The 24255-nt window shown below is 43.5% G+C and overlaps 1 protein-coding gene across 2 annotated transcripts; it reads left to right on the top strand.

Moving 5' to 3' along the window:
- The first annotated feature begins 2 nt into the window (after positions 1 to 2).
- On the top strand, positions 3 to 19101 carry LOC124020867 (methylsterol monooxygenase 1). 2 transcript variants are annotated; one of them, XM_046336163.1, is made up of 7 exons: positions 3 to 148; positions 9659 to 9810; positions 13241 to 13382; positions 14685 to 14833; positions 15990 to 16116; positions 17197 to 17351; positions 18820 to 19101. In XM_046336163.1, exons 2-7 carry the CDS (start codon positions 9698 to 9700, stop codon positions 18998 to 19000), a joined length of 867 nt encoding a protein of 288 aa, XP_046192119.1. In that variant the 5' UTR covers positions 3 to 148; positions 9659 to 9697; the 3' UTR covers positions 19001 to 19101. The 2 variants fall into 2 exon arrangements, with proteins under 2 accessions (XP_046192119.1, XP_046192120.1); XM_046336164.1 differs by lacking the exons at positions 3 to 148; positions 9659 to 9810; positions 13241 to 13382; positions 14685 to 14833 and adding an exon at positions 15166 to 15277.
- The last annotated feature ends 5154 nt before the right edge of the window (positions 19102 to 24255 follow it).

Raw genomic sequence — 24255 nt, 5'->3', positions numbered from 1 at the left:
CTCCATTCCCGGGGCCAATCAGAGCGCCCGCTCGGCCCCCTGACGTCAGTCTCCTCTCCCCTCGTCCAATCAGGCTCGTTGATAATACTGTACGAGTCGCCACACGGCAGCTTCTCACTCAGGTAGACGGACCCACAGCTGCACCAAGGTAATATATTAACATATTATATTCATGTTCTTAAATCTATTCTAAAACGAAACATTTGTTTTATATTCTAACGCAGAGGTAACTTTTTCGGTCTAATGCCAGATAGGGTTTTAATACCGACTGTGGCGTTAGATGGGTCAGATATATGGTACTATATGAACTGTAAAGCTTTATAGATGTTTAGGTGCCGTGTTATGTAGTCGGTGTTGTTCACCGGACAAATAACGAGACAAAGTAGCCAACGATCAGATAAATGCACAACGGGAAGAGAAACTCGGTGCGAAGAGAAGTCTCGGTATCTAACCGACGCAGGAATGAAACATTGCTCGCCTTCCCAACGGGACACTGAAGTCTTCCAGCTGTAATGTTTTAGTCTGTATTTAACCGAGTTGACAAAACAACACCGTTTAATTTGAAACACTCCTGTAAAGCGGCAAGTTGAATGTTTCTATAACATCTAGTGAGGATTGTAAAAAAAACTTTTTTTTACGGCCAATTTTTCACTCTAATAATTGGCATGATCATCAGACTGTTATTGGACGTAAGAAGTGTTGAGTCTGTAACGGCTCGATAACAATAATAATGGATCTGGTTCAATATGGATCTCAACTCCGTGACATTGTTATGTAAAGCAGTCATATTCCATACTGGTGATCACTGATGGAGGCTTTCTCATTGTCAATCTGTACACAGTAATAATCACATTTCATTTGTACACATGAACCACTTTCCCTGAATAATTGTTGTTTTCATCTGGTTTATTTCTTGTGTTTTTTTTTGCAGTATGTTATAAAATCCCTTCTCTTTATTGTTTAAAAAAAAAATCAAAATATATTTTATATTTGAGATTCTTCAAAATAGTCACCTTTTGCCTTGATGACAGCTTTGCACACTCTTGGCATTCTCCCAACCAGCTTCATGAGGTAGTCACCTGGAATGCATTTCAGTTAACAGGTGTGCCTTGTTAAAAATTCATTTGTGGTGTTTATTTCATTCTTAATGCTTTTGAGCCAATCAGTTGTGTTGTGACACGGTGGGGGTGGTATACAGAAAATACTATTTTACCAAATAGGGCTAAGTCCTTATTATGGCAAGAACAGCTCAAATAAGCAAAGATAAACAGTCCATTTCTTTAAGACATGATGGTCAGTCAATATGGAACATTTCAAGAACTAAAAGTTTCTTCAAGTGCAAGTGAAAGGAAGACCCAGAGTTACCTCTGCTGCAGAGGATGAGTTCATTAGAGTTAACTGGCTCTCATGAGGTCCGCCACAGGAAAGGAAGACCCAGAGTGACCTCTGCTGCAGAGGATAAGTTCAATAGAGTTAACTGGCTCTCATGAGGACCGCCACAGGAAAGGAAGACCCAGAGTGACCTCTGCTGCAGAGGATGAGTTCATTAGAGTTACCAACCTCAGATTGCAGCCCAAATAAATGCTTCACAGAGTTCAAGTAACAGACACATCTCAACATCAACTGTTCAGAAGAGACTGTGTGAATCAGGCCTTCATGGTTGAATTGCTGCAAAGAAACCACTACAAAAGGACACCCATAAGAAGAAGAGACTTGATTGGGCCAAGAAACACAAGCAATGGACATTAGACTGGTGGAAATCTGTCCTTTGGTCTGAGGAGTCCAATGGTTCCAACCGCCATGTCTTTGTGAGACGCAGAGGAGGTGAACGGATGATCTCTGCCTGTGTGGTTCCCACCGTGAAGCATGGAGGAGGAGGTGTGGGGGTGCTTTGCTGGTGACACTGTCTGTGATTTATGTAGAATTCAAGGCACACTGTGGTTCCCACCGTGAAACATGGAGGAGGAGGTGTGGGGGTGCTTTGCTGGTGACACTGTCTGTGATGTATTTAGAATTCAAGGCACACTTAACCAGCATGGCTACCACATCATTCTGCAGCGATACGCCGTCCCATCTGGTTTGCTCTTAGTGGGACTACCATTTGTTTTTCAACAGGACAATGACCCAACACACCTCCAGGCTGTGTCAGGGCTATTTGTGATGGAGAGCATCAGATGACCTGGCCTCCACAATCACCCAACCTCAACCCAAATGAGATGGTTTAGGATGAGTTGGACTGCAGAGTGAAGGAAAAGAAGCCAACAAATGCTCAGCATATGTGGGAACTCCTTCAAGCATTTTAGCTGTCATCAAGGCAAAGGGTGGTTACTTGGAAGATTCTCAAATATAAAATATATTTACTACATGATTCCATATGTGTTCATAGTTTTGATGTCTTCACTATTATTTTACAATGTAGAAACTAGTAAAATTAAATGAGTAGGTGTGTCCAAACATTTGACTGGAACTATATGTCCTGGCTAGTCTAGTGGTTTTCCCTGTATATATGTCCTGGTTAGTCCAGTGGTTTTCCCTGTATATATGTCCTGGTCCAGTGTTTTCCCTGTATATATGTCCTGGCTAGTCCAGTGTTTTCCCTGTATATATGTCCTGGTTAGTCTAGTGGTTTTCCCTGTATATTTCTGTATATATGTCCTGGTCCAGAGGTTTCCCCTGTATATTTCTGTATATATGTCCTGGTTAGTCTAGAGGTTTCCCCTGTATATTTCTGTATATATGTCCTGGTTAGTCTAGAGGTTTTCCCTGTATATTTCTGTATATATGTCCTGGTTAGTCTAGAGGTTTTCCCTGTATATTTCTGTATATATGTCCTGGCTAGTCTAGTGGTTTTCCCTGTATATTTCTGTATATATGTCCTGGTCCAGAGGGTTTCCCCTGTATATTTCTGTATATATGTCCTGGTTAGTCTAGAGGTTTTCCCTGTATATTTCTGTATATATGTCCTGGTTAGTCTAGTGGTTTTCCCTGTATATTTCTGTATATATGTCCTGGTTAGTCTAGTGGTTTCCCCTGTATATTTCTGTATATATGTCCTGGTCCAGAGGTTTCCTCTGTATATTTCTGTATATATGTCCTGGTTAGTCTAGTGGTTTTCCCTGTATATTTCTGTATATATGTCCTGGTTAGTCCAGTGGTTTCTCCTGTATATTTCTGTATATATGTCCTGGTCCAGAGGTTTCCCCTGTATATTTCTGTATATATGTCCTGGTCCAGAGGTTTTCCCTGTATATTTCTGTATATATGTCCTGGTTAGTCTAGAGGTTTCCCCTGTATATTTCTGTATATATGTCCTGGTTAGTCTAGAGGTTTTCCCTGTATATTTCTGTATATATGTCCTGGTTAGTCTAGTGGTTTCCTCTGTATATTTCTGTATATATGTCCTGGTCCAGAGGGTTTCCCTGTATATTTCTGTATATATGTCCTGGTTAGTCTAGTGGTTTTCCCTGTATATTTCTGTATATATGTCCTGGTCCAGAGGGTTTCCCTGTATATTTCTGTATATATGTCCTGGTCCAGAGGTTTCCCCTGTATATTTCTGTATATATGTCCTGGTTAGTCTAGTGGTTTTCCCTGTATATTTCTGTATATATGTCCTGGTTAGTCTAGTGGTTTTCCCTGTATATTTCTGTATATATGTCCTGGTTAGTCTAGTGGTTTTCCCTGTATATTTCTGTATATATGTCCTGGTCCAGAGGGTTTCCCTGTATATTTCTGTATATATGTCCTGGTCCAGAGGTTTCCCCTGTATATTTCTGTATATATGTCCTGGTTAGTCTAGAGGTTTTCCCTGTATATTTCTGTATATATGTCCTGGCTAGTCTAGTGGTTTCCCCTGTATATTTCCGTATATATGTCCTGGTTAGTCTAGTGGTTTTCCCTGTATATTTCTGTATATATGTCCTGGTTAGTCTAGTGGTTTTCCCTGTATATTTCCGTATATATGTCCTGGTTAGTCCAGTGGTTTCCCCTGTATATTTCTGTATATATGTCCTGGTCCAGAGGTTTCCCCTGTATATTTCTGTATATATGTCCTGGTTAGTCTAGTGGTTTTCCCTGTATATTTCTGTATATATGTCCTGGTTAGTCTAGTGGTTTTCCCTGTATATTTCTGTATATATGTCCTGGTTAGTCTAGTGGTTTTCCCTGTATATTTCTGTATATATGTCCTGGTCCAGAGGTTTCCCCTGTATATTTCTGTATATATGTCCTGGTTAGTCTAGTGGTTTTCCCTGTATATTTCTGTATATATGTCCTGGTTAGTCTAGTGGTTTTCCCTGTATATTTCTGTATATATGTCCTGGTTAGTCTAGTGGTTTCCTCTGTATATTTCTGTATATATGTCCTGGTTAGTCTAGTGGTTTTCCCTGTATATTTCTGTATATATGTCCTGGTTAGTCTAGTGGTTTTCCCTGTATATTTCTGTATATATGTCCTGGTTAGTCTAGTGGTTTTCCCTGTATATTTCTGTATATATGTCATGGTTAGTCTAGTGGTTTTCCCTGTATATTTCTGTATATATGTCATGGTTAGTCTAGAGGTTTTCCCTGTATATTTCTGTATATATGTCCTGGTTAGTCTAGTGGTTTCCTCTGTATATTTCTGTATATATGTCCTGGCTAGTCTAGTGGTTTTCCCTGTATATTTCTGTATATATGTCCTGGTTAGTCTAGAGGTTTTCCCTGTATATTTCTGTATATATGTCCTGGTTAGTCTAGTGGTTTCCTCTGTATATTTCTGTATATATGTCCTGGCTAGTCTAGTGGTTTTCCCTGTATATTTCCGTATATATGTCCTGGTCCAGTGTTTTCCCTGTATATATGTCCTGGCTAGTCCAGTGTTTTCCCTGTATATATGTCCTGGTTAGTCTAGTGGTTTTCCCTGTATATTTCTGTATATATGTCCTGGTCCAGAGGTTTTCCCTGTATATTTCTGTATATATGTCCTGGTTAGTCTAGTGGTTTCCTCTGTATATTTCTGTATATATGTCCTGGTTAGTCTAGTGGTTTTCCCTGTATATTTCTGTATATATGTCCTGGTCCAGAGGTTTCCCCTGTATATTTCTGTATATATGTCCTGGTTAGTCTAGTGGTTTCCTCTGTATATTTCCGTATATATGTCCTGGTTAGTCTAGAGGTTTTCCCTGTATTTTTCTGTATATATGTCCTGGTTAGTCTAGTGGTTTCCTCTGTATATTTCTGTATATATGTCCTGGTTAGTCTAGAGGTTTTCCCTGTATTTTTCTGTATATATGTCCTGGTTAGTCTAGTGGTTTCCTCTGTATATTTCTGTATATATGTCCTGGTTAGTCTAGTGGTTTCCTCTGTATATTTCTGTATATATGTCCTGGTTAGTCTAGTGGTTTCCCCTGTATATTTCTGTATATATGTCCTGGTTAGTCTAGTGGTTTTCCCTGTATATTTCTGTATATATGTCCTGGTTAGTCTAGTGGTTTTCCCTGTATATTTCCGTATATATGTCCTGGTTAGTCTAGTGGTTTCCCCTGTATATTTCTGTATATATGTCCTGGTCCAGAGGTTTCCCCTGTATATTTCTGTATATATGATCTGGTCCAGAGGTTTCCCCTGTATATTTCTGTATATATGTCCTGGTCCAGAGGTTTCCCCTGTATATTTCTGTATATATGATCTGGTCCAGAGGTTTCCCCTGTATATTTCTGTATATATGATCTGGTCCAGAGGTTTCCCCTGTATATTTCCATCTCATTTATTTTGTGCAGCTTTTATTTCTAATGATTTAAAAACAAACGATATGGTAGTTATTTGTAATATGGTAGTTATTTGTGGCTATGTCCATGGCTGTGCAGTGTGTGTGTGTGTGTGCGGCTATGTCCATGGCTGTGCAGTGTGTGTGTGTGTGGCTATGGCTGTGCAGTGTGTGTGTGTGTGTGTGGCTATGTCCATGGCTGTGCAGTGTGTGTGTGTGTGTGGCTATGTCCATGGCTGTGCAGTGTGTGTGTGTGTGTGGCTATGTCAAATCAAATCAAATCAAATTGTATTTGTCACATACACATGGTTAGCAGATGTTAATGCGAGTGTAGCGAAATGCTTGTGCTTCTAGTTCCGACAATGCAGTGATAACCAACAAGTAATCTAACTAACAATTCCCAAAAAAACTACTGTATTATACACAGTGTAAGGGGATAAGGAACATGTACATAAGGATATATGAATGAGTGATGGTACAGAGCAGCATACAGTAGATGGTATCGAGTACAGTATATACATATGAGATGAGTGTGTAGACAAAGTAAACAAAGTGGCATAGTTAAAGTGGCTAGTGATACATGTGTTACATAAGGATGCAGTCGATGTTGTAGAGTACAGTATATACATATGCATATGAGATGAATAATGTAGGGTAAGTAACATTATATAAGGTAGCATTGTTTAAAGTGGCTAGTGATATATATATATATATATATTTACATCATTTCCATCAATTCCCATTATTAAAATGGCTGGAGTTGGGTCAGTGTCAATGACAGTGTGTTGGCAGCAGCCACTCAATGTTAGTGGTGGCTGTTTAACAGTCTGATGGCCTTGAGATAGAAGCTGTTTTTCAGTCTCTCGGTCCCAGCTTTGATGCACCTGTACTGACCTCGCCTTCTGGATGATAGCGGGGTGAACAGGCAGTGGTTCGGGTGGTTGATGTCCTTGATGATCTTTATGGCCTTCCTGTAACAACGGGTGGTGTAGGTGTCCTGGAGGGCAGGTAGTTTGCCCCCGGTGATGCGTTGTGCAGTCCTCACTACCCTCTGGAGAGCCTTACGGTTGAGGGCAGAGCAGTTGCCGTACCAGGCGGTGATACAGCCCGCCAGGATGCTCTCGATTGTGCATCTGTAGAAGTTTGTGAGTGCTTTTGGTGACAAGCCGAATTTTTTCAGCCTCCTGAGGTTGAATAGGCGCTGCTGCGCCTTCTTCACGACGCTGTCAGTGTGAGTGGACCAATTCAGTTTGTCTGTGATGTGTATGCCGAGGAACTTAAAACTAGCTACCCTCTCCACTACTGTTCCATCGATGTGGATAGGGGTGTTCCCTCTGCTGTTTCCTGAAGTCCACAATCATCTCCTTAGTTTTGTTGACGTTGAGTGTGAGGTTATTTTCCTGACACCACACTCCAAGGGCCCTCACCTCCTCCCTGTAGGCCGTCTCGTCGTTGTTGGTAATCAAGCCTACCACTGTTGTGTCGTCCGCAAACTTGATGATTGAGTTGGAGGCGTGCGTGGCCACGCAGTCGTGGGTGAACAGGGAGTACAGGAGAGGGCTCAGAACGCACCCTTGTGGGGCCCCCGTGTTGAGGATCAGCGGGGAGGAGATGTTGTTGCCTACCCTCACCACCTGGGGGCGGCCCGTCAGGAAGTCCAGTACCCAGTTGCACAGGGCGGGGTCGAGACCCAGGGTCTCGAGCTTGATGACGAGCTTGGAGGGTACTATGGTGTTGAATGCCGAGCTGTAGTCGATGAACAGCATTCTCACATAGGTATTCCTCTTGTCCAGGTGGGTTAGGGCAGTGTGCAGTGTGGTTGAGATTGCATCGTCTGTGGACCTATTTGGGCGGTAAGCAAATTGGAGTGGGTCTAGGGTGTCAGGTAAGGTGGAGGTGATATGGTCCTTGACTAGTCTCTCAAAGCACTTCATGATGACGGAAGTGAGTGCTACGGGGCGGTAGTCGTTTAGCTCAGTTACCTTAGCTTTCTTGGGAACAGGAACAATGGTGGCCCTCTTGAAGCATGTGGGAACAGCAGACTGGTATAGGGATTGATTGAATATGTCCGTAAACACACCGGCCAGCTGGTCTGCGCATGCTCGGAGGGCGCGGCTGGGGATGCCGTCTGGGCCTGCAGCCTTGCGAGGGTTAACACGTTTAAATGTCTTACTCACCTCGGCTGCAGTGAAGGAGAGACTGCATGTTTCCGTTGCAGGCCGTGTCAGTGGCACTGTATTGTCCTCAAAGCGGGCAAAAAGTTATTTAGTCTGCCTGGGAGCAAGACATCCTGGTCCGTGACTGGGCTGGATTTCATCTTGTAGTCCGTGATTGACTGTAGACCCTGCCACATGCCTCTTGTGTCTGAGCCATTGAATTGAGATTCCACTTTGTCTCTGTACTGACGCTTAGCTTGTTTGATAGCCTTACGGAGGGAATAGCTGCACTGTTTGTATTCAGTCATGTTGCCAGACACCTTGCCCTGATTAAAAGCAGTGGTTCGCGCTTTCAGTTTCACGCGAATGCTGCCATCAATCCACGGTTTCTGGTTAGGGAATGTTTTTATCGTTGCTATGGGAACGACATCTTCGACGCACGTTCTAATGAACTCGCACACCGAATCAGCGTATTCGTCAATATTCCCATCTGACGCAATACGAAACATGTCCCAGTCCACGTGATGGAAGCAGTCTTGGAGTGTAGAGTCAGCTTGTTCTGACCAGCGTTGGACAGACCTCAGCGTGGGAGCCTCTTGTTTTAATTTCTGTCTGTAGGCAGGGATCAGCAAAATGGAGTCGTGGTCAGCTTTTCCGAAAGGGGGCGGGGCAGGGCCTTATATGCGTCGCGGAAGTTAGAGTAACAATGATCCAAGGTTTTACCACCCCTGGTTGCGCAATCGATATGCTGATAAAATTTAGGGAGTCTTGTTTTCAGATTGGCTTTGTTAAAATCCCCAGCTACAATGAATGCAGCCTCCGGATAAATGTTTTCCAGTTTGCAAAGAGTTAAATAAAGTTCGTTCAGAGCCATCGATGTGTCTGCTTGGGGGGGATATATACGGCTGTGATTATAATCGAAGAGAATTCTCTTGGAAGATAATGCGGTCTACATTTGATTGTGAGGAATTCTAAATCAGGTGAACAGAAGGATTTGAGTTCCTGTATGTTTTCTTCATCACACCATGTCCCGTTAGTCATGAGGCATACGCCCCCTCCACTCTTCTTACCAGAGAGATGTTTGTTTCTGTCGGCGCGATGCGTGGAGAAACCCGTTGGCTGCACCGCCCTGGATAGCGTTTTCCCAGTAAGCCATGTCTCCGTAAAGCAGAGAACGTTGCAGTCTCTGATGTCCCTCTGGAATGCCACCCTTGCTCGGATTTCATCAACCTTGTTGTCGAGAGACTGGACATTGGCAAGAAGAATACTGGGAAGTGGTGCGCGATGTGCCCTTTTCCGGAGTCTGACCAGAACACCGCCGCGTTTCCCTCTTTTTCGGAGTCGTTTCCTTGGGTCGCTGCATGCGATCCATTCCGTTGTCCTGTTTGTAAGGCAGAACACAGGATCCGCGTCGCGGAAAACATATTCTTGGTCGTACTGATGGTGAGTTGACGCTGATCTTATATTCAGTAGTTCTTCTCGACTGTATGTAATGAAACCTAAGATGACCTGGGGTACTAATGTAAGAAATAACACGTAAAAAAACAAAAAACTGCATAGTTTCCTAGGAACGCGAAGCGAGGCGGCCATCTCAGTCGGCGCCGGAAGTTTGATGGCTGTCCATGGCTGTGCAGTGTGTGTGTGCACACGTGTTGTCTAGTCTAGTTATTAATGTATAAAACGTTATTGTGTTTGCCCAGGTCTCTTCCTGGTCAGAGCCAATTAATATTAATGTTTGTGTGTGTGCGTGTTCTCAGTGTTAACTCCTCCCAGCCCACCCCCACCAGCCAATCAGAATGGAGGTGAACAGTACGGCCACCATCTTGTCCTCTGCCTTCCTGGCCGTGGAATATGTTGATGCAGTTTTACCTGACAACCCTCTTCAGCCTTCACTACAATACGCCTGGAGGTAATATTGCTATAATCTTACTATACCACTACTATACTACTAATATACTGCTACTATACTATACCACTACTACACTACTACAGTTTTACCTGACAACCCTCTTCAGCCTTCACTACAATACGCCTGGAGGTAATATTGCTATAATCTTACTATACCACTACTATACTACTAATATACTGCTACTATACTATACTACTATACTACTAATATACTACTACTATACTATACTACTCTTACTATACCACTACTATACCACTAATATACTGCTACTATACTATACTACTCTTGCTATACCACTACTATACTACTAATATACTGCTACTATACTATACTACTCTTACTATACCACTACTATACTACTAATATACTGCTACTATACTATACCACTACTACACTACTAATATACTGCTACTATACTATACTACTCTTACTATACCACTATTATACTACTAATATACTGCTACTATACTATACTACTCTTACTATACCACTACTATACTACTAATATACTGCTACTATACTATACCACTACTACACTACTAATATACTGCTACTATACTATACTACTCTTACTATACCACTACTATACTACTAATATACTGCTACTATACTATACCACTACTACACTACTAATATACTGCTACTATACTATACTACTCTTACTATACCACTACTATACTACTAATATACTGCTACTATACTATACCACTACTACACTACTAATATACTGCTACTATACTATACTACTCTTACTATACCACTACTATACTACTAATATACTGCTACTATACTATACTACTCTTACTATACCACTACTATACTACTAATATACTGCTACTATACTATACTACTCTTACTATACCACTACTATACTACTAATATACTGCTACTATACTATACCACTACTACACTACTAATATACTGCTACTATACTATACTACTCTTACTATACCACTACTATACTACTAATATACTGCTACTATACTATACTACTCTTACTATACCACTACTATACTACTAATATACTGCTACTATACTATACTACTCTTACTATACCACTACTATACTACTAATATACTGCTACTATACTATACCACTACTACACTACTAATATACTGCTACTATACTATACCACTACTACACTACTAATATACTGCTACTATACTATACTACTCTTACTATACCACTACTATACTACTAATATACTGCTACTATACTATACCACTACTACACTACTAATATACTGCTACTATACTATACTACTCTTACTATACCACTACTAATATACTGCTACTATACTATACTACTCTTACTATACGACTACTATACTACTAATATACTGCTACTATACTACTACTACTGTACTGCTGCTAAACTTCTATACTACTACTACTATACTATTAGTGTACTATTGCTTTAGTACTACTAATATACTACTACACTACTACTAAACTACTGTACTACTATAACACTACTATACTATTACTACTAATATACTACTACTACTATACTAATACTACTACTAATACTAATGCACTCCTATACTATTGCTATACTACTACAATGCTGTGACTAGAATACTACAACTACTATACTATTACTACTACTATAATACTGCTATACTGCTATGCCTATAATACTGCTGCTAATATAATACTACTACCACTATACTGCTGCTGTACAGCTACACCTATAATACTACTACTAATATAATACTACTGCCACTATACTGCTGCTATACAGCTACGCCTATAATACTACTACTAATATAATACTACTGCTGCTATACAGCTACGCCTATAATACTACTACTAATATAATCTACTGCCACTATACTGCTGCTATACAGCTACGCCTATAATACTACTGCTAATATAATACTACTGCCACTATATTGCTGCTATACAGCTACGCCTATAATACTGCTACTTCTACTACTATTACTACTACTACTCCTCCTACTACACTACTACAGTTTTACCTGCAGCATTCAACCCCGGCACGCCTGGAGGTAATACTACTATAATGACTGACTGGTTGATTGAATGACTGGTTGACGAGCTGACTACACAACGTTCCAGGCAGACAGATGCACATGTTCTTAGACTGACTGACTGACTGACTGACTGACTGACTGACTGACTGACTGACTGACTGACTGACTGACTGACTGACTGACTGACTGACTGACTGACTGACTGACTGACTGACTGACTGACTGACTGACTGACTGACTGACTGACTGACTGACTGACTGACTGACTGACTGACTGACTGACTGACTGACTGACTGACTGACTGACTGACTGACTGACTGACTGACTGACTGACTGACTGACTGACTGACTGACTGACTGACTGACTGACTGACTGACTGACTGACTGACTGACTGACTGACTGACTGACTGACTGACTGACTGACTGACTGACTGACTGACTGACTGACTGACTGACTGACTGACTGACTGACTGACTGACTGACTGACTGACTGACTGACTGACTGACTGACTGACTGACTGACTGACTGACTGACTGACTGACTGACTGACTGACTGACTGACTGACTGACTGACTGACTGACTGACTGACTGACTGACTGACTGACTGACTGACTGACTGACTGACTGACTGACTGACTGACTGACTGACTGACTGACTGACTGACTGACTGACTGACTGACTGACTGACTGACTGACTGACTGACTGACTGACTGACTGACTGACTGACTGACTGACTGACTGACTGACTGACTGACTGACTGACTGACTGACTGACTGACTGACTGACTGACTGACTGACTGACTGACTGACTGACTGACTGACTGACTGACTGACTGACTGACTGACTGACTGACTGACTGACTACACAACACAACGTTTCAGGCAGACAGATGCACATGTTCTTAGACTCTTTGATTCACTGACTGACTGACTGACTGACTGACTGACTGACTGACTGACTACACAACGTTTCAGGCAGACAGATGCACATGTTCTTAGACTCTTTGATTCACTGACTGACTGACTGACTGACTGATTGAGCTGACTGACTGATTGAGCTGACTGACTGACTGATTGAGCTGACTGACTGATTGAGCTGACTGACTGACTGATTGAGCTGACTGACTGATTGAGCTGACTGACTGATTGAGCTGACTGACTACACAACGTTTCAGGCAGACAGATGCACATGTTCTTAGACTCTTTGATTCACTGACTGACTGACTGACTGACTGATTGAGCTGACTGACTGATTGAGCTGACTGACTGATTGAGCTGACTGACTGACTGATTGAGCTGACTGACTGACTGACTGACTGATTGACTGACTGATTGACTGACTACACAACGTTCCAGGCAGACAGATGCACATGTTCTTAGCCTCTTTGATTCATTGATTGATGTCTGTTGATCTCTGTCCACCAGGTATGTGAATGAAAACTACACTAAATTCCAGATCGCCACCTGGGGTTCTCTCATCGTCCATGAGGCCATCTACTTCCTGTTTTGTCTACCTGGTTTCCTGTTTCAGTTCCTTCCCTTCATGCAGAAGTACAAGATCCAACAGGTAGATCCAACAGGGTGTTAGGTCTAACAGGGAGAGGAGGGTGTTAGGTCTAACAGGGAGAGGAGGGTGTTAGGTCTAACAGGGAGAGGAGGGTGTTAGGTCTAACAGGGAGAGGAGGGTGTTAGGTCTAACAGGGAGAGGAGGGTGTTAGGTCTAACAGGGAGAGGAGGGTGTTAGGTCTAACAGGGAGAGGAGTGTGTTAGGTCTAACAGGGAGAGGAGGGTGTTAGGTCTAACAGGGAGAGGAGGGTGTTAGGTCTAACAAGGAGAGGAGGGTGTTAGGTCTAACAGGGAGAGGAGGGTGTTAGGTCTAACGTGGAGAGGAGGGTGTTAGATCTAACGTGGAGAGGAGGGTGTTAGGTCTAACAGGGAGAGGAGGGTGTTAGGTCTAACAGGGAGAGGAGGGTGTTAGGTCTAACAGGGAGAGGAGGGTGTTAGGTCTAACAGGGAGAGGAGGGTGTTAGGTCTAACAGGGAGAGGAGGGTGTTAGGTCTAACAGGGAGAGGAGGGTGTTAGGTCTAACAGGGAGAGGAGGGTGTTAGGTCTAACAGGGAGAGGAGGGTGTTAGGTCTAACAGGGAGAGGAGGGTGTTAGGTCTAACAGGGACAGGAGTGTGTTAGGTCTAACAGGGACAGGAGGGTGTTAGGTCTAACAGGGAGAGGAGGGTGTTAGGTCTAACAGGGAGAGGAGGGTGTTAGGTCTAACAGGGAGAGGAGGGTGTTAGGTCTAACAGGGAGAGGAGGGTGTTAGGTCTAACAGGGAGAGGAGGGTGTTAGGTCTAACAGGGAGAGGAGGGTGTTAGGTCTAACAGGGAGAGGAGGGTGTTAGGTCTAACAGGGAGAGGAGGGTGTTAGGTCTAACGTGGAGAGGAGGGTGTTAGGTCTAACGTGGAGAGGAGGGTGTTAGGTCTAACAGGGAGAGGAGGGTGTTAGGTCTAACAGGGAGAGGAGGGTGTTAGGTCTAACAGGGAGAGGAGGGTGTTAGATCTAACGTCTGTCTGCCTAACACCCTCCCCTCCACGTTAGACCTAACACCCTCCTCTCCCTGTTAGACCTAACACCCTCCTCTCCCTGTTATAGACCTAACACCCTCCTCTCCCTTAGATCCAACCGGCAGGGGGGGGTGTTAGATGAAGAAGTGGAAGTTTTAACAATGATACTCCCTCCCCTGTGTGTGTGTGTGTGTGTGTGTGTGTGTGTGTGTGTGTGTGTGTGTGTGTGTGTGTGTGTGTGTGTGTGTGTGTGTGTGTGTGTGTGTGTGTGTGTGTGTGTGTGTGTGTGTGTGTGTGTGTGTGTGTGTGTAGGACAAGCCAGAGACGTGGGAGAAACAGTGGAGGTGTTTCAAGATGCTGCTGTTCAACCACTTCTGTATCCAGCTGCCCATGATCTGTGGAACGTACCACTTCACTGAGTTCTTCAGCATCCCCTACGACTGGGACAGCATGCCACGATGGTACGACCCAACACACACAACCTCCCCTACGACTGGGACAGCATGCCACGATGGTACGACCCAACACACACACAACCTCCCCTACGTCTGGGACAGCATGCCACGATGGTACGACCCAACACACACACAACCTCCCCTACGACTGGGACAGCATGCCACGATGGTACGACCCAACACACACACAACCTCCCCTACGTCTGGGACAGCATGCCACGATGGTACGACCCAACACACACACACAACCTCCCCTACGTCTGGGACAGCATGCCACGATGGTACGACCCAACACACACACAACCTCCCCTACGACTGGGACAGCATGCCACGATGGTACGACCCAACACACACACACAACCTCCCCTATGACTGGGACAGCATGCCACGATGGTACGACCCAACACACACACACAACCTCCCCTACGACTGGGACAGCATGCCACGATGGTACGACCCAACACACACACACAAACGCAGAGGTAGGCACACAAGTCTATCTCTCCCTCCCCAGGCCCTACCTGTTAACTCAGTATCTAGGCTGTTCTGTCTATGTCTCCCTCCCCAGGCCCTACCTGTTAACTCAGTATCTAGGCTGTTCTGTCTATGTCTCCATCCCCAGGCCCTACCTGTTAACTCAGTGTCTAGTCTGTTCTGTCTATCTCTCCCTCCCCAGGCCCTACCTGTTAACTCAGTGTCTAGGCTGTTCTGTCTATCTCTCCCTCCCCAGGCCCTACCTGTTAACTCAGTGTCTAGGCTGTTCTGTCTATCTCTCCCTCCCCAGGTCCTACCTATTAACTCAGTGTCTAGGCTGTTCTGTCTATCTCTCCCTCCCCAGGCCCTACCTGTTAACTCAGTGTCTAGGCTGTTCTGTCTATCTCTCCCTCCCCAGGCCCTACCTGTTAACTCAGTGTCTAGGCTGTTCTGTCTATCTCTCCCTCCCCAGGTCCTACCTATTAACTCAGTGTCTAGGCTGTTCTATCTATCTCTCCCTCCCCAGGCCCTACCTGTTAGCTCAGTGTCTAGGCTGTTCTGTCTCTCTCTCCCTCCCCAGGCCCTACCTGTTAACTCAGTGTCTAGGCTGTTCTGTCTATCTCTCCCTCCCCAGGCCCTACCTGTTAACTCAGTGTCTAGGCTGTTCTGTCTATCTCTCCCTCCCCAGGCCCTACCTGTTAGCTCAGTGTCTAGGCTGTGCTGTGATAGAGGACACCTGGCACTATTTCCTCCATCGCCTGCTACATCACCGCAGTATCTACAAGCACATCCACAAAGTGCACCACGAGTTCACTGTGAGTACACACACACACACACACACACACACACACACACACACACACACACACACACACACACACACACCACACACACACACACACACACACACACACACACACACACACACACACACACACACACACACACACACACACACACGCTAGACAGTCAGGCACGAACACGCACAGGCACGAACACGCACAGGCACGAATACACACAAATGCCGATGTGCCCTTGAGCAAGGCAGTTAACCCTCATTGCGCTGGATGAGTGTCTGCTAACGGACTAAAATGTCAAATAAACTTGCTATAACCAATTGTCTGTCTGTCTGTCCTGTCTGTCTGTCTGTCTGTCTGTCTGTCTGTCTGTCTGTCTGTCTGTCTGTCTGTCTGTCTGTCTGTCTGTCTGTCTGTCTGTCTGTCTGTCTGTCTGTCTGTCTGTCTGTCTGTCTGTCTGTCTGTCTGTCTGTCTGTCTGTCTGTCTGTCTGTCTGTCTGTCTGTCTGTCTGTCTGTCTGTCTGTCTGTCTGTCTGTCTGTCTGTCTGTCTGTCTGTCTGTCTGTCTGTCTGTCTGTCTGTCTGTCTGTCTGTCTGTCTGTCTGTCTGTCTGTCTGTCTGTCTGTCTGTCTGTCTGTCTGTCTGTCTGTCTGTCTGTCTGTCTGTCTGTCTGTCTGTCTGTCTGTCTGTCTGTCTGTCTGTCTGTCTGTCTGTCTGTCTGTCTGTCTGTCTGTTTCTTTATCTCTGTCTCTCTCTCTCCCCCCCTCTCTCTCTCTCTCTCTCTCTCTCTCTCTCTCTCTCTCTCTGTCTCTCTCTCCCCTCTCTGTCTCTCTCTCCCCCTCTCTGTCTCTCTCTCCCCCTCTCTGTCTCTCTCTCTCCCCCTCTCTGTCTCTCTCTCTCCCCCTCTCTGTCTCTCTCTCTCCCCCTTTCTGTATCTCTCTCTCCCCCTCTCTCTGTCTCTCTCCCCCCTCTCTCTGTCTCTCTCCCCCTCTCTCTGTCTGTCTCCCCCCTCTGTCTGTCTCTCTCTCTCCCCCTCTGTCTGTCTCTGTCTCTCTCTCTGTCTCTGTCTCTCTCTCTTCTCCCCCCTCTGTGTCTGTAGGCTCCATTTGGCATGCAGGCAGAGTACGCCCACCCAGCTGAGACAGTGATCCTTGGGTCTGGGTTCTTCATCGGCATCATGGTGTTCTGTAACCACGTGACGTTGCTATGGGCCTGGGTCGCCTTCCGCCTGCTGGAGACCATCGACGTACACAGGTACACACACACACACACACACACACACACACACACACACACACACACACACACACACACACACACACACACACACACACACACACACACACACACACACACACACACACACACACACACACACACACACACACACACACACACACACACTCCTAGAGACTATTGAGGAGGCAGAGGTGTAGTGGAGGGTAAATGTAAACACTCCTAGAGACTTTTTGCCCAAAAGTGTTTATCCTCCTGTTTGTGGAAAAATGCATATCTACTCACCACCACCAGGGATCTCCAGCGCTCCCTGCCTGTTGTTCTCTGGTCTGACCACCAGGGATCTCCAGCGCTCCCTGCCTGTTGTTCTCTGGTCTGACCACCAGGGGTCTGCAGCTCTCCTTGCCTGTTGTTCTCTGGTCTGACCACCAGGGGTCTCCAGCGCTCCCTGCCTGTTGTTCTCTGGTCTGACCACCAGGGGTCTCCAGCTCTCCCTGCTTGTTGTTCTCTGGTCTGACCACCAGGGGTCTCCAGATCTACCGTGTTGTTCTCTGGTTTGACCACCAGGGGTCCCCAGATCTACCATGTAGTTCTCTAGTCTGGCCATCAGGGGTCCCCCGACTAGAGTGAAGGGTAGAGAATCGGAACGCAGACACTGTGTTGTCATATGAGGAGTGTGTACGGGTAGAGTGGGGTTTAGGGGATTTTGTGTAGGTTATGTGTATACATATTACAATGTTAAATTAACATCCTCTCTTCCTTTCCTCCTCCCTCCTCTCCCCCTCCCTCCTCTCTCTCTCCCCCTTCTCTCTCTCTCTCTCCCTCTCCTCCCCTCTCCTCCTCTCTCCTCCCCCTCCTCTCTCCTCTCCCTCCCTCTCCTCCCTCTGTCCTCCTCCCTCTCCTCCCTCTGTCCTCCCCCTCTCCTCCCCTCTCCTCTCTCTCCTCTCCTCCCCTATCTCTCCTCCCTCTCCTCCTCTTCTCCTCTCCCTCTCCTCTCCTCCCCTCTCCTCCTCTCTCCTTCTCCCATCTCCTCTCCTCTCTCTCCCCCTCCTCTCCCCCTCTCCTCCCTCTGTCTTCCCCTCCTCTCCCCCTCTCCTCCTCTCTCCATCTCTCCCCTCTCTCCTCATCTCTCCCTCTCTCCCTCTCTCCTCTCCTCCTCCTCTCCCTTTCTCCTCTCCTCCTCCTCTCCCTTTCTCCTCTCCCTCCTCCTCTCCTCCTCTCTCTCTCTCTCATCCTCCTCTCCCTTTCTCCTCTCCTCTCTCCTCTCCCCCTCTCCCCCTCTCTCCTCCCCCTCTCTCCTCCTCCTCTCTCTCTCCCTCCTCTCTCCCTCTCCTCCTCCTCTCCTCCTTCTCCTCTCTCTCTCTCCCTCCCTCTCCTCCCTCCCTCTCCTCCTCCTCCCTTTCTCCTCTCCTCCCCCTCTCCCCTCCTCCTCTCTCTCTCTCTCTCTCTCTCCCTCCTCTCTCCTCCCCTCTCCTCCTCTCTCCAGTGGGTATGACATCCCTCTCAACCCTCTCCACCTGATCCCGTTCTATGCCGGAGCTCGTTTCCATGACTTCCACCATATGAACTTCGTAGGGAACTACGCCTCCACCTTTACCTGGTGGGACAAGATACTGCACACTGACTCCCAATACAACAGACACATAATGAGCAAGAAAAACCAGTAAACAGACCCTCACACAGACACACGGACGCAGACACACGGACACGGACGGACGCAGACCCTCACACAGACACACGGACGCAGACACACGGACACGGACGGACGCAGACCCTCACACAGACACACGGACGCAGACACACGGACACGGACGGACGCAAATACTCACACAGACACACGGACGCAGACACACGGACGGACGCAGACCCTCACACAGACACACGGACGCAGACACACGGACACGGACGGACGCAGACCCTCACACAGACACACGGACGCAGACACACGGACACGGACGGACGCAGACCCTCACACAGACACACGGACGCAGACACACGGACACGGACGGACGCAGACCCTCACACAGACACACGGACGCAGACACACGGACACGGACGGACGCAGACCCTCACACAGACACACGGACGCAGACACACGGACACGGACGGACGCAGACCCTCACACAGACACACGGACGCAGACACACGGACACGGACGGACGCAGACCCTCACACAGACACACGGACGCAGACACACGGACACGGACGGACGCAAATACTCACACACGCAGACAGACACATGCACACACGCAGACACACAGACACACGGACACGGACGGACGCAAATACACACACACGCAGACAGACACATGCACTTATGAATGCACGCTTAAACACACTTCATGAAGGTCAGAACTGGACTCCTGAGTGTGCAATGCCTTGTGGGAAAAGAACACACTAAAATAGAGTAGAACAGTCTTGACCAATAACATCAGCCCTTGTTTGGTCTTGACCAATAACATCAGCCCTCGTTTGGTCTTGACCAATAACATCAGCCCTCGTTTGGTCTTGACCAATAACATCAGCCCTTGTCTGGTCTTGACCAATAACATCCAGGGTTGGGGTCAAATGCCATTTCAATTTCAGTCAATTCAGGAAGTACACAAACATTCCAATTCTAATTCTCTTCAATACTTTTAAATTAGGAACATTTTTAATTTGAATCGGAGTTTGATTCACTTTTTGAATCGTCTGGAATTGAAATTGACCCTGATAACATCAGGCGTGTTGGGGGTTTGAGGCTGGGTTTCTGTATAAGCACTTTGTGACATCTGCTCATGCTTTATAAATACATTTGATTGATTGATTGATTGATTGATTGTCTGGTCTTGACCAATAGCATCAGGCCGTTGTTCCTGAATAAAAACATTATCCTGGTGAGATGATTATTATTAATAATGTGTTTTTCTTCACTGTTCATTGTAATTAAACCATTGTTTTACGAGTTGGATTCATTGAAGCACTTTACTTACATTTTACGGTTCTAGAATATCAGTTCAAGTATGGTTCTAGAATATCAGTTCAAGTACGGTTCTAGAATATCAGTTCAAGTACGGTTCTAGAATATCAGTTCAGTACGGTTCTAGACTCTTTAGAAAAAGAGGTTCCTAAGGGGTTCTTCGGCTGTTCTCAAGGAAGGACCCTTTATGAAATCTCAAATATAAAATGTATTTTGATTTGTTTAACACTTTTTTGGTTACTACATGATTCCATATGTGCTATTTCATAGTTGTGATGTTTTCACTATTATTCTACAATGTAGAAAATAGTAAAAAATAAAGAAAAACCCTGGAATGAGTAGGTGTCCAAACTGTTGACTGGTACTGTAATCTACGTACTATATACTATATACCCATTCAGTCTATAGGTCTATAACAGACCAACTCATATATAGACACTATATACCCATTCAGTCTATAACAGACCAACTCATATATAGATACTATATACCCATTCAGTCTATAACAGACCAACTCACATATAGACACTATATACCCATTCAGTCTATAACAGACCAACTCATATATAGATACTATATACCCATTCAGTCTATAGGTCTATAACAGACCAACTCATATATAGATACTATATACCCATTCAGTCTATAATAGACCAACTCATATATAGATACTATATACCCATTCAGTCTATAGGTCTATAACAGACCAACTCATATATAGATACTATATACCCATTCAGTCTATAACAGACCAACTCATATATAGATACTATATACCCATTCAGTCTATAACAGACCAACTCATATATAGATACTATATACCCATTCAGTCTATAGGTCTATAACAGACCAACTCATATATAGATACTATATACCCATTCAGTCTATAATAGACCAACTCATATATAGATACTATATACCCATTCAGTCTATAGGTCTATAACAGACCAACTCATATATAGATACTATATACCCATTCAGTCTATAACAGACCAACTCATATATAGATACTATATACCCATTCAGTCTATAACAGACCAACTCATATATAGACACTATATACCCATTCAGTCTATAACAGACCAACTCATATATAGATACTATATACCCATTCAGTCTATAGGTCTATAATAGACCAACTCATATATAGATACTATATACCCATTCAGTCTATAATAGACCAACTCATATATAGATACTATATACTCATTCAGTCTATAGGTCTATAACAGACCAACTCATATATAGATACTATATACCCATTCAGTCTATAGGTCTATAACAGACCAACTCATATATAGATACTATATACCCATTCAGTCTATAGGTCTATAACAGACCAACTCATATATAGATACTATATACCCATTCAGTCTATAGGTCTATAACAGACCAACTCATATATAGACACTATATACCCATTCAGTCTATAACAGACCAACTCATATATAGATACTATATACCCATTCAGTCTATAACAGACCAACTCATATATAGACACTATATATCCATTCAGTCTATAGGTCTATAACAGACCAACTCATATATAGATACTATATACCCATTCAGTCTATAGGTCTATAACAGACCAACTCATATATAGATACTATATACCCATTCCGTCTATAGGTCTATAACAGACCAACTCATATATAGATACTATATACCCATTCAGTCTATAACAGACCAACTCATATATAGACACTATATACCCATTCAGTCTATAACAGACCAACTCATATATAGACACTATATACCCATTCAGTCTATAATAGACCAACTCATATATAGATACTATATACCCATTCAGTCTATAACAGACCAACTCATATATAGACACTATATATCCATTCAGTCTATAGGTCTATAACAGACCAACTCATATATAGACACTATATACCCATTCAGTCTATAACAGACCAACTCATATATAGACACTATATATCCATTCAGTCTATAGGTCTATAACAGACCAACTCATATATAGATACTATATACCCATTCAGTCTATAGGTCTATAACAGACCAACTCATATATAGATACTATATACCCATTCAGTCTATAACAGACCAACTCATATATAGACACTATATATCCATTCAGTCTATAGGTCTATAACAGACCAACTCATATATAGATACTATATACCCATTCAGTCTATAGGTCTATAACAGACCAACTCATATATAGATACTATATACCCATTCAGTCTATAACAGACCAACTCATATATAGACACTATATACCCATTCAGTCTATAACAGACCAACTCATATATAGACACTATATACCCATTCAGTCTATAGGTCTATAACAGACCAACTCATATATAGATACTATATACCCATTCAGTCTATAACAGACCAACTCATATATAGATACTATATACCCATTCAGTCTATAGGTCTATAACAGACCAACTCATATATAGATACTATATACCCATTCAGTCTATAGGTCTATAACAGACCAACTCATATATAGATACTATATACCCATTCAGTCTATAACAGACCAACTCATATATAGATACTATATACCCATTCAGTCTATAACAGACCAACTCATATATAGATACTATATACCCATTCAGTCTATAACAGACCAACTCATATATAGACACTATATACCCATTCAGTCTATAATAGACCAACTCATATATAGATACTATATACCCATTCAGTCTATAGGTCTATAACAGACCAACTCATATATAGATACTATATACCCATTCAGTCTATAGGTCTATAACAGACCAACTCATATATAGATACTATATACCCATTCAGTCTATAACAGACCAACTCATATATAGATACTATATACCCATTCAGTCTATAGGTCTATAACAGACCAACTCATATATAGATACTATATACCCATTCAGTCTATAACAGACCAACTCATATATAGACACTATATACCCATTCAGTCTATAACAGACCAACTCATATATAGATACTATATACCCATTCAGTCTATAGGTCTATAATAGACCAACTCATATATAGATACTATATACCCATTCAGTCTATAATAGACCAACTCATATATAGATACTATATACTCATTCAGTCTATAGGTCTATAACAGACCAACTCATATATAGATACTATATACCCATTCAGTCTATAGGTCTATAACAGACCAACTCATATATATACTATATACCCATTCAGATACTATATACCCATTCAGTCTATAGGTCTATAACAGACCAACTCATATATAGATACTATATACCCATTCAGTCTATAGGTCTATAACAGACCAACTCATATATAGATACTATATACCCATTCAGTCTATAACAGACCAACTCATATATAGATACTATATACCCATTCAGTCTATAACAGACCAACTCATATATAGACACTATATATCCATTCAGTCTATAGGTCTATAACAGACCAACTCATATATAGATACTATATACCCATTCAGTCTATAGGTCTATAACAGACCAACTCATATATAGATACTATATACCCATTCCGTCTATAGGTCTATAACAGACCAACTCATATATAGATACTATATACCCATTCAGTCTATAACAGACCAACTCATATATAGACACTATATACCCATTCAGTCTATAACAGACCAACTCATATATAGACACTATATACCCATTCAGTCTATAATAGACCAACTCATATATAGATACTATATACCCATTCAGTCTATAACAGACCAACTCATATATAGACACTATATATCCATTCAGTCTATAGGTCTATAACAGACCAACTCATATATAGACACTATATACCCATTCAGTCTATAACAGACCAACTCATATATAGACACTATATATCCATTCAGTCTATAGGTCTATAACAGACCAACTCATATATAGATACTATATACCCATTCAGTCTATAGGTCTATAACAGACCAACTCATATATAGATACTATATACCCATTCAGTCTATAACAGACCAACTCATATATA

The sequence above is a fragment of the Oncorhynchus gorbuscha genome, unplaced genomic scaffold (assembly GCF_021184085.1).
Source record: "Oncorhynchus gorbuscha isolate QuinsamMale2020 ecotype Even-year unplaced genomic scaffold, OgorEven_v1.0 Un_scaffold_960, whole genome shotgun sequence".
NCBI lineage: Eukaryota > Metazoa > Chordata > Actinopteri > Salmoniformes > Salmonidae > Oncorhynchus > Oncorhynchus gorbuscha.
Note: the sequence above shows the minus strand (reverse complement) of the source record. Positions and strands in the feature narration are given on the sequence as shown.